General features: G+C 38.9%; 1 protein-coding gene across 4 annotated transcripts in view; it reads right to left on the bottom strand.

Moving 5' to 3' along the window:
• Nucleotides 1-7,134: 7,134 nt before the first annotated feature.
• NMD3 (NMD3 ribosome export adaptor) overlaps nt 7,135-15,602 on the bottom strand; it is a 21,263-nt gene continuing 12,795 nt past the window's right edge. For all 4 annotated transcript variants that reach the window (XM_044434554.1, XM_044434553.1, XM_044434555.1 and 1 more), the window contains exons 12-16: nt 14,867-14,979; nt 11,179-11,251; nt 9,873-9,979; nt 8,692-8,762; nt 7,135-7,545 (exon numbers count right to left, since the gene is read on the bottom strand). In XM_044434554.1, the coding sequence (XP_044290489.1) occupies nt 7,412-7,545; nt 8,692-8,762; nt 9,873-9,979; nt 11,179-11,251; nt 14,867-14,979 (498 nt within the window). In that variant the 3' untranslated portion in view covers nt 7,135-7,411. The remainder of the gene's footprint in view (nt 7,546-8,691; nt 8,763-9,872; nt 9,980-11,178; nt 11,252-14,866; nt 14,980-15,602) is intronic.

The raw sequence follows: 15,602 nt of genomic DNA, 5'->3' as shown, positions 1-15,602 counted from the left end.
AATTATAACAGGTAAACCCATGATGAGCCTGAAATACTGAGCAGAAAGAATTTGGGGGAAGCCTTTGCCAGCCACACTGAAGTGCCATAATGGCAGCTGCCAGGTAACCACTTGGCAAGAGCATTTTATTTTATTTTATTTTTTTGGTTACTCTTGCCAGGTGGCTTTGTAACAACTTAGAGTTAGTTCAGTTTTACCCATGATGGGTCATGTCCTTTGGGTTCAGACAATGTCCTAAACCATTGTTCAAACCCTACAACTAACCATGGTTTGAATGACATGCTACATGTCATGTAAACATGGTCAACCCAGCCAGAACCCAGCCAGACTAAGGAACAATCCATTAAGAGAACCTATGAATTGTTAAATTGTTCACCCTGATTTGTTTTCTCAGCCAGATTCAAACAATTTAATGCGTATTTCAACAGCAATCTACATTCAACCCATATTCAACTCTTGAGTGTGGCTTATTGTGTTTTTTTTGCTTGAGATAGACTTTCCTTCCCTTAGGTCAAAAGACTGAGCTCCTCTCTTATGATATGGTTCTTGCATTAGCAAAGTTTTAATTAACAACTGCATATCAGAATAAATTACAACATTTGATTTGCTTCCTTCTCAGCAACATGCAATAGCTACTTGGCCAGTACAATTTCACAATGTGCATTGTGAACAAGTAGTACAGGAAATGTTTCCACATAACTGAGTGGCTCAATGCTTGTGTGCTAATAAATGCTCCCTAACCCTGAGTAGCAGGAAGTAGATGGAGCTCAGCCTACGTTGGGGGCAGACACAGGGACAAGTCATGTATTCCTTATCCCAGCCTTTCCGGGATATGTACTGAGAGAACATTGATCATGTAACCAATATGTGGGCTGACACTTCCAACCTCAGTTTAGCTATGACTCGTTGCTTACTGTCTCAACCAAGGAGTTGGTTACATGTGCCCACTCAGCACCCGTTTCTATAATATAATTCATTCTGACATGGGAAATACTTACTGGGAAAGCATCTGGGAAAAATTTCAAGTATTTTTTTTAAAATCAAAAAGTTCTTCTGAACACTGCCTATAATCTGTACTCTTGTTCAGATGGTGCCATTTCAGCTGCAAGCGGGATATGGCTTGTTTGAATGATTGCTTTCTCTTATTCTAGTTGTGAATGACTGCCAAACATTATGAAGAGGTGCAACACTCTTGATTTTCTCTTTCAACTTTTTCCATTCCTTTGTTTTACAAGAGTTCCCTCTTCCAGAGTAAAATGTGATTTATATTGGATTTCTCACTTAGATCGAAATCAAATAGTGCTATAATTACTCTTTCCCATTGACCCAGCAACACTCACAACTTGCACTAGATCTTTGGAAACCTTGGGGATAAGCCTAGGGTGGGTACTTAATCCCCACTAAGGGGTTATTTCTATGTCTAAATTCTTCTAGAGTATCAGTAAATGTTTCCTTGTTGCCATGACTAGAACTTACATTTATTAGCATATTTATTTGAGTTGTAGTCCACTGTACCCCACAGTTGTACCCCACAAGAACTCATAGCAGTTTCCATCATTCTCCTCTTCCTGAGCTCAATTTTATCCCCACAACAACATCCCTGTGAGGTAGGCTGCGCTGAAATCTGACTGGCCCAAAGTAATCCATTTGGCTTCATGTCTGAGTGCGGACCAGAACCCGAATCACCTGAGCGCCAGTCCCCTGCTCTTCAGTACACCACAATGGCCTGTGCACAGTAGCCCTCTCCAGAGGTCTCTAATGGGTGCATTTTCCCTTAAAGTCCTTGGCATCTGACTGGCTGCAGAGGGTTACTGCATGCTTGTGGCTTATTACTATCATGTTCCTATTTGGGCAATTGGAGCTCTGGTCCTTCCAGAAATCTCTTGGACTTCGGCTAGTTTTTTCCAGGTCCAATTTGATAGTCAGTGCAGTCTGTTTTTATTTCATTTCAAGCGAAGTCCACATTTTTTGTACAGGAACAGCTTGCCTCAAAATGCCTCTTTGTCCTATACCAGCTTGCCTCAAAATGCTCTCCAATAAATCTAAACCTCTTTGTCCTATACCACTATCACATCCACACATTCAGAATCACTCCGTTTCATCTCCCTGGTTGGCCCTAAGCATGAAACATTTAGCAATTCAAAGGAAGCCACCTTGATGGTCTTGGCTTACAGTCTCCTATCTAGCATCCTAAATTTGGTTTCCAGGACATCATAACTATATTTTCCCATGTCATTATTGTTGATAGCAGATGATTCCACGACAGGCTGGCTCAATGGTTTGTGATATCCGTAACCTTTGCACCAGACAGGCAATTCACCATGTGGTCTACATATCCATCACAAACCTAGTTAGTCATGAATGTCCCATGAACACAAGCTCACATTAGGCATATCCTTACCACCCAAATGTTTGACCCCCCCTCCCCATGTTTGTCCTTTCTAAGGGCTCATCTCTCTTACCTGGATTGTTGGCTCCTTCCCCAAGGTCCTTATTTTTTGTTATTGTGGAGCTATCTTCATAAGACTGGGACACTACAATCAACTCCTTGAATGTCTTATCCATAATGTTCTTTACCTCTCCCAGCTTCTCCAGTCTTTGTGTTCTTGTAGGGTGTCCATCATGTCGGAGAAAGGTGCCTTAGAGTCAGGAGTTTCCTACATTAAATGCAGACCCATGACACTGTGGAGCTGGTTACATGTGCATGTTCCCAGAAGCTAGCTGCTTCAGATGCCACCATTTCTATAAAGTGCTGTGGATAATGAGGACTGTTTGGCAAAACCACATGCTCTATTTTATCCATGTATTTTTCCCTCTTGAAAACAGCAGGCTAGTTGCCTTTATTTCAGCCTACTCTCCAAAATGAGAGACACATTTCTCTCAAGTTTCTTGAGTGACTGATTATCTTAGATTGTCAACAATGTGCTGCAGATGGAAAGAAGTGACAGAGGCAGCAGAAACTAGCAGCTGTATTGCTTGTATGTAAATATGCTACATATCTGCATTATCTTTCACTTTAATGTAACAATGTTTCAGGGCTTATTGCAACACATTGCTAATTATGCTATTCATATCACAGGTGGAAAACCTCAGGTGCATGGCCAAATTCAGCCTTCCCGTTTTTCAGGCAGCCCTGGTTCCTTTTTTATCCCTTCCCTCAACTTCCATTTCTGTGCAGTCCCTGCCCCCTGCCTAATCTAAAAGGTTGAAATGATTCTGCTATTGCCTAATTATGGACTGTAAGAGCTCTAGGAATGGTGGGATATAAATGCATCATCATCATCATCATCATCATCATCATCATCATCACCACCACCACCACCTATAGCAAGTTGGCATTCTGGACCTTTTAGCTTCAACTACCCATTTAACCCTTGGAATGTGGTCCCCACTGTTGAATTTGGCCCCTGAGCCACAAGAAGTTGTCTGCTTCATGATTCACTCAGCAACTAAAAACACATTTGTCAAGCAGCTCTATAAAACATGCTTGATCATTTGTTATTTTAACTTTCTTCCCCTTTCATTTCCTCTTTGTCCTCCCTGTGTCACTGCCTCTATTCATTGTCTGTAAGCCTACAGGCTGGTTATTTGTTTTGACCTACATATAGCTATCTAGGAAGAGTTAAGGACTGTATTAATAATAAAAATTGAAGGGGTACAACTCCTGCCACAAAATTTTCCATAACAATTGGTGGGGCTTTCCCACAACACTGGTACCTCTACATTTGGCTGTTTATACCATTGTCTCGCAGATGGTGCCTCCAAGCTGGTTGAATGGAAAGCAGCTGTCCCATGGCTGCATTTGATGGCTGAAAGAATTAAATTCCTAGGCCCCAAACCAGTCCTCCTGATGGGTTATTATTATTATTATTATTACATTTTTATATTGCCCATAGCCAAAGCTCTCTAGGGAGTTGACAGCAATAATCATAGAGTCATACACGCAAGTCACCCATCCCACTTCTGCCCAGGCCTGAACTTGCTTAGCTTCCAAGATTAGGCAGAGTCAGGCACTTAGGCTACATGGAAGATATTGATTTTCTAACTAGAATGCAGGCTTCAGCTCTTTTTGGAATACTAATTATATCTTTACAACGGTTTCCTAATTACATAAGCTATTTTGATCAGTGCCAAGCACACAGTGCTTTATCTTTTCTAAATACTTGTCATCTATAGAAGGAAATGAATTGTTATTCTATATGCACACATAGCATGAAGGACATCTGCTGGAAGGCTACAAACACTCAGGAGAAAAGCTAGAAAATAAATGTAATAAAATTGATACTGCATTTTTCTAAACTAAGAGATGAATAAAAGATTTTCTGGATTCACTGCATTTCAAAGGTTACCAATGTGGAGTCAACCCACTGGTCTCAGTTGGGCTTTTCTCAGGACAACGTAAATTTAAACAGCTAGGAAATACGGGGATTGAAACAACCACATGCTGTCCCACCAAACTATTCAGTTTCACTTAGTTAATTTAGACTACCAAGTCTCCAAATGTCACACATCGGATACAGAGGTAGATTTCCATGACTGACATTCAACATCAGTTATTTAACTAGCTTGCTGAAGTAAAAGGTAGTGTCCCTTTTATTTTCTGATGGACCACCTAATACAATACCTAATGTGTATTGTATCATGAAATTGTCGCAGATAAATAATACTAACTGGACCTAGGTAGGGCCATGAAAAATCATTTATTCTTAAGAATGATTTTGGAACATTTCATTGCAATTCTGTTTATAAAGACCTGATTTGTAAGCAAGTAACTTTACTTGAATTTATTTAAAACTTATACAGGCTGTCCCTTATGCTTGGCATCTCAGGACATCTTACAATTGTTAAAACAAACCAAACATCTTGGTATAATAAATAACAATTAACCAAAAAATATAAGGTAAATAAAAAGTGACTGTTAAACATTAACATTAGTTTTTAAAATAACAGTTAAATAAAAAGGTTTCAACCTGGCGCCAAAAAGAATATCAACTCGGTGACAGGCAAACCTCTCCGGGGATGCAAGGACTGAATTAGCTACTTCAGTTACGCATGACATACAAGTGATACCGACAGTAAACTATTTGGATTTACAATCTACAGCGTGGATCCTCGAACTACGGCCCGCAGGATGGATCCAGTCTGCCATGGCCATCCATCCGGCCTGTGCCGCCGTTCACCGCCCATGTGCATGCTTGCTGAGCGGGCAGGGAGGGGATGACTTGCTCACTTGGAGATGGTCTCTGAGGGAGCAAGCCACCGCCGTTGCCTTTCTCCCATATGTGCAGGTTGCTACTGCCTCGCAATTTGTTCAACAAGCTGGGCTTGCTTAATACCTGGAAAAACGGGAGATGACTGTTCTTGGAACAGTGAAACAACACGTGGGATAGAGGGCATGCCCTACAGCAAGAGGGTTATCCATAGGTCCAAAAATGAACTATCGTTCTTGCTTTTCTTATGCATCCCATGATGCTCTGGGAACACATACATGTGGGAAGAATATGGGCAGGGTAGGATTAGTGAGAAAAAAGTGTTGGGGCCATATTGGGAACAAAGATGTGGTAACCAGTATGCTGCACATGCAGTACTGTTGAGTCATGGACAAGTAAGTGGATTTCAAAAGGTGTCTTTCTAAATGGACTTTCCACAGGTGTTATGCTACCCAAGAGTAATGCAAATAAGCAGTTATGAAATACCATTGCTCAATTTACCAGTATATGTAATCATGGATAAATATTCTTAAAAGCTGTGGCCGGACATATGAAAATCAATTCAAGAAATGATGAAAATAGCATCTAAAGATCAGCTAGAGCACACACGAAGAAAGAACAAACCAAAAAAGCATCAACAGGAATACTTTCTATTAATTTCTCTGAGAAACACAAGTTTTACTGAAGGCATGTAATCCTGCTGTAGCAATGCCAGTTTATTGTGACAAATCAGAATTCTCTCAGATTGTATAATGAAGTAACACTTTGGGCAGCTTTCCCCCTCAAATGTGCTGGATTGTAACTTCGGAGGTAGCGCAGAAATTGTTACTCCTTTCCCCAGGGAAATATTGTATTGCAGCTCTGTATGAGAGAAGCTCCATTAAAGTTGGATCAAATATTTAAAATTAACATGTTTGGATACAAATCTCTGAAAACATTTTAATTCTGTCACTCTATAACTTAAAATGATCCCCCTATATTTATGACTAGGAAAGCAGACTTTTGTAGCCATCACAAATGCCTTTAAGAAAATATCCAGTACCTTCTGCATAACTTGTTTTATGCTAATTTGTATACTAAAATTAGTTTTGAAAATGCTGCTAATAGTTCAGTGACTGTTACAAACATTTCCATGAAGGTATAGAGCAAGTTTCTTAGATATCTTTGCTCAATGTAATGGGCAGCACCTTGTAGAAAAGCAACACAGTAGGACTGGTCATATATTGATCCCAGGTCCATGGGGAAATTTTCTCAAACTTTTCAGCTATAGACATGAACTAGGTTTGAAGAGTCAGTCATTCTGATCCAGCAGCCTTATCCAGATTCAGGAGCTGCACCTGATCCCCATGACCTGCTAACTCTATTCATGGCATTTTGTATCTCATGGATCAGCCCTCTCTACTGAAACTAGCTGTGCAAAAGAACACACGTGCCAAAGTAGATCTCCTGAGCCTGAACTCTTCACAGGATAATCTAACTTGCCTCAACAGGAGCAAGGAAACACCAGGAGACATCCTGAACATGCAGCCAGTGATCAAGAGAGAGAGAGAAATAAGCCAGCTGAAAGGAACTGGCTGCCAGCTATGCCACAGGCATCTTAAATTATATTCTACAGTCTATATTCTGGGCAGTTAAATCATAGTAAAACATTCTAGGAAGATAAGCCCCAGCCAGATTTTTTACATTCTTCACTTCCTGGATTGATGAAGCTTCACATAGTTGTTTAAAGTACCCTTCTAACTAAAAAGTAGGTTAAAGTATGTCAGAACATTTTCAATCTTACTAGGAACAGCCGTCAAAAAACATAAATAGCCCTAAGTCCTGAGTACAGATATTATGGAAGTATATACAGTGTTATGCAAGCACACACATACAGTGTGATAGAATGAGAGAGCGAGACATATAATCACACACCTTCCAGAAATTTTCCAGGTTTACCAGTTTATTAGTCATGTATGATCTTTTAATAGTGATATATTATCAAATCTTTGTTTAAATTGTATTAAATGTCTATTTGCATGTAAGGCCCGTACAATATAGGCGTGGGCAACTTGAGGTCTTTCAATTTTTTGGAGTACAACTTCCATCAGCCTTAGCTAACACAGTCAGTGCTGAGGGATTATATGAGTTGTGGCCTTCCAGGCCCACCCCTGCTGTAATATTGCTACAGCAGAATGCACACATTGACAAGATCTGCTAGCTTATTCTGTCAACATATCAGCGCCCTCTCCACCAGTAGCATCTTGAGATATCTGAAGATCTTCCAACATTTCAGCAAGACTGATCCGGGGAATGCCCTCATCATCAGTGTCACTTTCCACTGGAATGGCTGTTTCTACAACAACAACAAACAAATCCACAGAATCAAATCACAAGACTCTACATTATACAAAATGCACCAACTGCAAAAGCCTGTGGGGGTACATATTTACACAATGGGAAACCCACAATAAATGTGTATTTTTCAAAGATTTTTCATCCACCCAATAGGGCTAGACACCTTCCTCCCCACCTGCTTTTATGGAATAGCAATATTGTGCAAATTCAGGGCTGGTAAGTCATTTGTGCTGTATCCAACCCAGTGCAGTACTAAAGCACACGACTATAGCATGATACTCAGGATTACTAAGAACCAGATGAAATCTTTTCCTTTAATCATAACTATATCCCTGCAGAATTGGCTCACACATTCCTGCTCTGAGGGGGGGGGGGGAAGGATCATCTGACATACTTAATGCTGCTGCTAGTGCTATGTCCTGATGCTGTTGGAGTTCCCTGGCAATATACGGCAATTGCAGATGCGCCGCCATTGACCATCTAGTGTCTGGAATCCTCCCTGGAACAATCAAGCTGCACAATTGTTTCTCCACATAGATGAAGTATCCATATCTGTAGAAATTACCCCCATTAGTGGCCCCATTGCTACCAAACAATGCTTTACTCAGCTCTAAGTTGGGAAACCACAAGGCTATAAATGATTGGGACTGTCCTCTTCTTTACAGAACAACAGTCAAGACTAGTGAGGGTGGGGGCTCAGTGAGCTGGAAGATGCTCATTTAATCTAGGCCTGAACCCAAACCCTATTTTGTAACCTGGTGTGTGTGTGTGGAGAAAGCATTTACCACTCCTGCTTTGTCATGTACAAAAGATGTTTGGAAAGGGGGAAAGGACTGGGGTTAGCATGTTCGCCTAGAATAAGAAAGATGGGAATTGTTGGCCAAAGCATCGGGAGGTCCAAAAGTTGCAGGCACCTGTGCTAAGGGCTCAGCTTCACTGTTTAGCCTCCAGTAATTACAAAGAGTTCAGTAGACATACAATAGGAAACATGTTACTAGCAAATATGTGTTAGTTTTCAAGTCCCTGATTTAAGAAAAAAGTGGCTAACACTCATCTGATTTCACAGACTTGACTGTAGAGATGCATTATTTCTGAATATTAAATATGTAAAAACAAAGTCAACTCTTCCAGGTTGAAAACTTACTTTTGTAAATATTAATATTCTTTCTAATTGTCTCATCTTCTTCTAGATCTTCTAGGAAGTCCTGGTAGTCTCTATAAAAGTATCATATTAGAAATAACATCAGCAATTCTATTTTCTTAGGAATTAAGCATATTCTAGGTACCCCCCACCCTGTGTGTGTGTGTGTGTGTGTGTGTGTGTGTGTGTGTGGGTGCGCGCGCGCGTGTGCTTAAATCTTGTATAGAGAAGCATTAAGCACGAAGGACAGTCCTGTAGCTGTTATACAGATACACAACTCCTTTGGAAGATAGATGCTAGCATAGTACAAGGTTGTTTCAAGAATTCAGGATTAGACTGTGTTGAAGACTGAGACAATAATTTAAGATCAAATCTCTTCAGAATTTAACTCATACCGGCACATCCGGCTTTAATAGTCTAAGTTGTGCCCCTGCCTGCTGTTCTTAGATGCATGGCTGAAGAGACACTCACCTTTCTTTCTTCTACTGTAGGCCTAACAATGGCTGTTCTAATTGTTTAATGGGTTACTTTATTTTGTATACATTTCAAGTTGCACACTGTTCTGAAATCTAATAGAATAAGGATGATCTGAATTCAGATAAATAGCAGCTGGCCAAGGGGGTAATTTCATAAAACATGTGGGGGAAAAGGGTGTTAGCTGCACCCTCTCCTAATACTGCTCTGATCAAAGGTGGCACCCTTAGCATCTGCTTGAGTAGAAGTAATCCTACTCTCCCTCAGGATATGCAACCACAGATCTATCACATAACAGTAAATTGAGCCTAAAACGCATCTATTTCTCTCCTCAATTTTCAGTCCATGAGCTTATGTCAGAAAACTCCTTACTGGAAAGGTCATTCTGTTCTTTTACACTGAAACCAAATTTCCTTAAAAGACCAGCTTAATGGTAAGCATGCATCCAAGCTGCTCAGTTTATGGCAGGTAATAGATAACAGGCTGAGGCACAGGATTAATCTATGCATGACCTTGCTGACAAAAAAGCATGCCGTGATGCTTACTTCTTGGGATGTGTGGTATGCACAGATTACTGTAGCATTAGCAACTCAGCATTAGTTTAGATTCCAAATACAGGTCTTTGCTTGGCCACTGAATTTTGTTCACGAAAGTCTGAACTGGTTGATCAAACAGGTGTGGGAAAACAGAGAATAGAAAAAAACCCGAACCTTTCATCAGCTGTATCCATGCCCTCTCTGTCTCTTTCCAATTCTCTTAGTTTCCAGTTCCGGCGACGCTGACGTTTACTGCGGTCATAGCTTTTCTTAATCAAAACCTATGGATGGAAGAGCAAAAGATGATGTTTTGTGAAAGTTCATAACAAGAGGCAGTATGGAAGTGAGCCATGTTTTCTGCTGTACAAAATGAAGCAATCATTACTTCCCCAGCTACTACATTTAGCATTTGAATATTTAAAGTAGTTTTATTCTACTTTTCAGCTTCCCTACCCCTGCCTCAGAACATCTTATGAAGATGAGTAAAATTAAAACCACCTTGCTATCCCTGTATATTAAGAACTAGGAAGAGCAGAGGAGATTAAGAGACTATGATCATTCACAATCATATGACTGTGCAGACTAACATCTCAGCTGGGCCAATTTCAAAGGAGGGACTTCTGCCAAGGGACTGAAGCTGAACACCTGCATTAAAAGTAATTATAAAAAAATGTTGGGCAGTGATCTCAAGGATGGGTGAGTGGAGCTGTAGTAAGCCCCAAACAGCCCATGTTGGCAAAGTGTAAACTAAGCATATGTAATTCCAACACTTTCCTACCTCTGCTGGTAAAACTATGCATGACACTAGAAGAGGTGGGAGGTAAGAGTCTTGCTGGCTTAGTTAGGATTCACAGGGTCTTCATTTCAGTTTTGCAAAAAACACAGAGGATGCTGACCTGTGCTTTGCTGGCCAAGGATGACTGAGTTTACAATCAGAGTAGCAACATATGAGCTAGAGAAGACACAAACAGCAGTGCTCCAGGACATGAACTGAAGGCAAAAGTAGCTGCAACTTACATGAAGCAAAGCAGGTTGGCAAATGGCCAATATCAACATGCAAAATTATCTAAGAATTCTATGAAATGCTACCTTGAATTCTAATCATGGAAGAAACAAATGGATGTAAATTAAGGGGGCATTAGTGTGTTTTCCGAAAGGCTTACTTAGGCACCATGGAGAGATAAAGGAATCAATAGAGGAATGCAAAAGAAGAGATAGTGTGTGAAACTGTGTAAAATAAAGCGAGGAAGCATGGGCACAGTCACAAAAAGTCTAGGTAGAGAGGAAAGTAAAATGATTGTTTGTATGACTTTTCATGTGGTATCTGTAATTTCAATTCCTATCAGCCTCAGCATTGATCACGAATATTTATACTACAGAGCAGGACATTAGATTTCTGAAGTGCAGTCCACTTATAATGTTATTTAACTTTGCTTGAACACTACCTAAATGTTTAAAGGAAGACATTTTTGAACCTTACCACATCAGGAATAATATGAGGGTTCATCTTGTTCGCAAATTCGTCATTTAGATTGCAGTTGACCAAATCAAATCTAAAACAAAAATATGGATAGCACAAGGTTAACTACAAATTTACTATAATTCTTAGGGTGTAATTCTAGGAATGTTTAGGTAGGAAAAGTCCAATAACTGGCTGGCTGGGGAATGCTAAGAGTTGTAGGACATCTGTCTAAACATTCATACTGTTGTCATTTTCTAAAACAAACAGCAAAGCAGAATGAAGAACAACATTAAAAACAAAAGCAATCATTGTTTTCTGTTGCAGGAATGACTATTTTGAAAAGCAATGTATATTTATAAACATTAAATATAACAAAGTTACCACAATGCTAACAAGAACCCCAACTTGTGAGAACTCAAGGTTGAGAAGGATTTTACTACCTTCTGAAAAGAAGCAAAGATCCTTCTCTCCCAAATCCTTCTTCAAAAAACTCACCAAAAGCTAATGCCCACTTTAGCTTTTGCTGAGGATCTCCAATGGTGTGTTATATATGACAGAACTCAGTCAACAAGATCTCCAAAGAGATCTTCTGAAGATTTATACCTATCTTCTCAAAACAGAAGCAGATGGCACAATGAAAAGCAGCAGAATGAGATATTTTCAAGTCAGTAGTCCATAGAAAGCTTTCATGCATTGACTAACCATGCCAGCTAAGAACTCTGGAACTGGTATATGATCAAACTATTCTTGAGCCACTTGCTTCATCTAGATTAAGAAATTCCTCCTGTGACAAAGTTCTGGACTGAATATTAATTTTTGGCACCAGGCCAAGACCTTTTGACTTTTTTCAGTGATTTAATGGTTAGAATGTTTTACTTTTGTATTTTAGAGAATGCTGACTGCTGTGGAAAAACCACTTTTATGGTTTAGGTATTTTGCTATTTTTATTTCTGAGTTATTGATTTAATTTTTGTAGTATTTAAGAAATTAATTATTTGAATTTATTGATTTACATTTGTTAAGTCAAGCAGAGTTATGATGTGTAGCCATGAGGACAAGAGGTTGGTAGGCTGGCAGCCAAGAGATTTTTAGATACTTTTTAAAAAAGATTTTTTAATTTATTTAAAATGGCCCTCTGTAATTATGTTTATTGTAATAATTGTTATATAATTATGAACATCTATTTTAATACTGCTTTTTTGTAAACTGTTCTGGGAGCCAAGTGTGGCCATTGAACAGTATATAAAAGCAATAAACAAACACTAGTCACATAATTGTTGCTGAATAATTAAGTCTAACTAGTAACGGATATATGGATATACTGGTTGCATATATTGTATAAATAACAGGAGATAGTTAACATAACTTCCAATGCTCTAAGCCATCTGACTCAAGACTCTAGGCACATACACACAAATTAATATATTTTTCTGGGTTTGAAAATCATTGCAAAATGGTTTATTCTGTGAAAAAGGGTCACCTTGATACTAAGGCCTTTCATATGTGGAAAAGAATGCTTCCTTCACTGCCAAATGGTTTGAGACAGGGACACAAATAAAAGGTACTGAGGTGGGCTAAAATATAGCCTTCAGTACCACATTTATCTTCTTTGAATAAAAGCAGGTAACTATCTTTTAAGCAAATGACATCTTACTCTAGCAAGATGGAATCTTACTGTAACATAAATCTGACCATTACTAAACGAAGCATGGAGCTTGAAGTCGTATCCCCAAATCAGAATCCACTAAGCACATCCATTTAAGTTGATACATAAAATAGGTATAATTCCATTAGAACCTACTGCAGTCTTACTTAGATATGGGGACCACACAAAAAATTAAGAATCGGGATGCTGATAAAACTGGTAATAGCACCTGCTAAATTATAAAGGAGGAAAGGCAAGCATTGACCACCTGCAATTAGCTTTGTTAATACATGAGAAATGTTAGCTGTGAGATCTGGAACCAAATTAAAGGTGTATGTAAACTGCCCCCTACATTTCTCCCCCTCCTAGATCATAGCTATTTAGTATCTCTCCTGTACCCCTCTGCCTTGCTTTTTGACCCTCTTTCCCTGTCTCTAGCTGTGTGATTTTTTCCCCTGGACCCGCATCTCTTTTGAGTAGTCAGGCCCCCTAGCCACATCTACCATGGAAACCATGGTGGCAGTTTCTCAAATTCTGGAATGTCATTAGGGGTTCAAAAAGGTTAGTGACACCTGATGTAACCCATTCTTTGTGGACAACTGCCTAGAAAAATTTTTTCTGTCCAACAACAGTATCATGGTTTCCATTGTTAAATAATCCTACAGGAGCTGTCTTGAAGTACTGAGTGGATTTTAATTCCATTCTATTATTACATCAACACACATATTTTAAGAGCTTGGTTTGAGATATTTTGTAACCTATCTAGAAACTTTAATAGAGCAGGTCCAGACATTTTGGCTTGGCTCATTCTGCCTCCTATTAACAAGAACAAAGGACTGAATCTTGTTACATCTCACATAGGGTTTTTGTAGAAGCTTGGTGTAAACAAAGATTATTATCAATCATTTTGTAAAGAGTAAAGAACTGGTTGGCCAATAACTCCTATATTATCTTGTTGCAATAACAAGAAATCAATAAGCATCTGACAATTTTGAGCATGGCACTGCCTAAATGAATTGTCACTCTTTTCCAAACCTGAAAGCAAGGCACAATGAAAAGCCTGAAAATCTACTGTAAAGGGAGTTAAAGAACAAACTCCTTCAGTGTAGAGTCCCAGATAATGTAATGGGACTGGCTATTAACCTGACTGGGCTAAAAATAGAGAAGACACATTTTTCACAGTTATAATATATATCTATAATAGCAGAAAGCTGAATCTCCCATGAAGCTGTTTGGTGGGAGTCAGGCCATATTACAAGTACTTCTTCACACAAAACATAGTTAAGCTATGGAATTTACTTTGATGGGAAGTAGTGATGGCCACCAATTTGAATGGCTTTAAAAGGAGATTGGACAAATTCATGGAGAAGAACATTATCAATGGCTATTAGCCTTGCTGTCTTTGTTATCAGAGGCAGCTTGTCTGCATACACTAGTTGCTGAGACTCTTAGGTATATGGAACTCTTGTACCCATCCTAGAGGCAGCTGGTTTGCCACAGTGTGAACAGATTGCTGGTCCTGGAATGGTCTGATTCAGCATGGCTTTTGTTTTATGTCCTTAATTGTAGAGCCACTCACTATTATTGGAAAATTTGCAGAGCTACAGACTAGCTTAAGAAATTTGTTACAAGATGTTCTTTGAAGAACTACACTTTCAAGGTTGAGTGCTAGGAGTCTGTCTGTCTTATACCAAGGGAGGTGGTGGGCACATGGTCACCACACCTTGTAATTTGCAGTGGTTGTCTTTTCAAGTTTCTCATCTTTCTCCTAATCGGTATTTTCACCAGCTGTCCTATTCAAATGCCCACTGCAACCCACTAAAATAAGCCAACTACAAAGGAAAACAACCTCCTATACCCAACTGCTAGTGTCTAACTTGTCCTGTATTAAAGTCATTATATGCCCACAGATCCAGATACCCAAAGTTTGGAAAAACCAGTTCAAATCAGCATCAGTGAACAAAGCTATTAGACTTTAAGTGACAAGCAACTACTGCCATTTTTTAAAGTATGCAAAACTGAACTGTGCATTAGCCAGAAACAGTAAAGAACATTACAAACCCCAATACAAGATCTCCAGGATTCAGAAGATGCCCCAAATGAGTGCGACAGAAATACTGATGGTCTGTATTCAGTTCTGATGTTTTCTGAACCCAGGTTTCAGCAAGTGTATGCTTTAAAAAAGACAAAAGAATCTTAAAAGTTGGTTAAATGAAGAGATTAACCAAGTTCTATTCTCAAGTTTTAAAAATGCTATCTTACTTCCAAAACCACCTAATTTTCCTAAACTATCTTACTTGACCCTTTAAGTCAAGCATGCTAGCTGACATAAGGATATCACTGTTTGCTTTGTGATGTTATCACTTACGACACAGATCCACAGATTCCAATTTTGAGAAACACAATGTCATCTTCCGATTGGTCAAAACAATTTTCTTAATTTGTACCTCACAAAAATGGTACAAAATATGGGTTAGTTTAATGAAGACTTTTGAAGCAGCTTTATTTGCACTTGCAGCGATTTACCACACATGCCATTTCCTAAGGCTGCTTCTTATACTTACATATTTATAAAATTTAAGAAGTGATTTTTTTCTTGTGATGCCATAAGAAAATGTTTTATTTTCATCAGATTTCATACAGGGTTATATACAAATTAAGAACAGTGGTCTATATCACTGCTGAAGATAACTATTCTTATTTGAAATGGAAATATTCCAGGTATGTTTGACGAGGGACTGCTTTGCATATATTATTATTATTATTATTATTATTATTATTATTATTATTATTATTA

Source organism: Varanus komodoensis, unplaced genomic scaffold, assembly GCF_004798865.1.
Source record: "Varanus komodoensis strain SLA01 unplaced genomic scaffold, ASM479886v1 scaffold28, whole genome shotgun sequence".
In the NCBI taxonomy this organism is placed as follows: domain Eukaryota; kingdom Metazoa; phylum Chordata; class Lepidosauria; order Squamata; family Varanidae; genus Varanus; species Varanus komodoensis.
The sequence above is the reverse complement of the archived record's forward strand: the minus strand, read 5'-3'. Positions and strand labels throughout refer to the sequence as shown.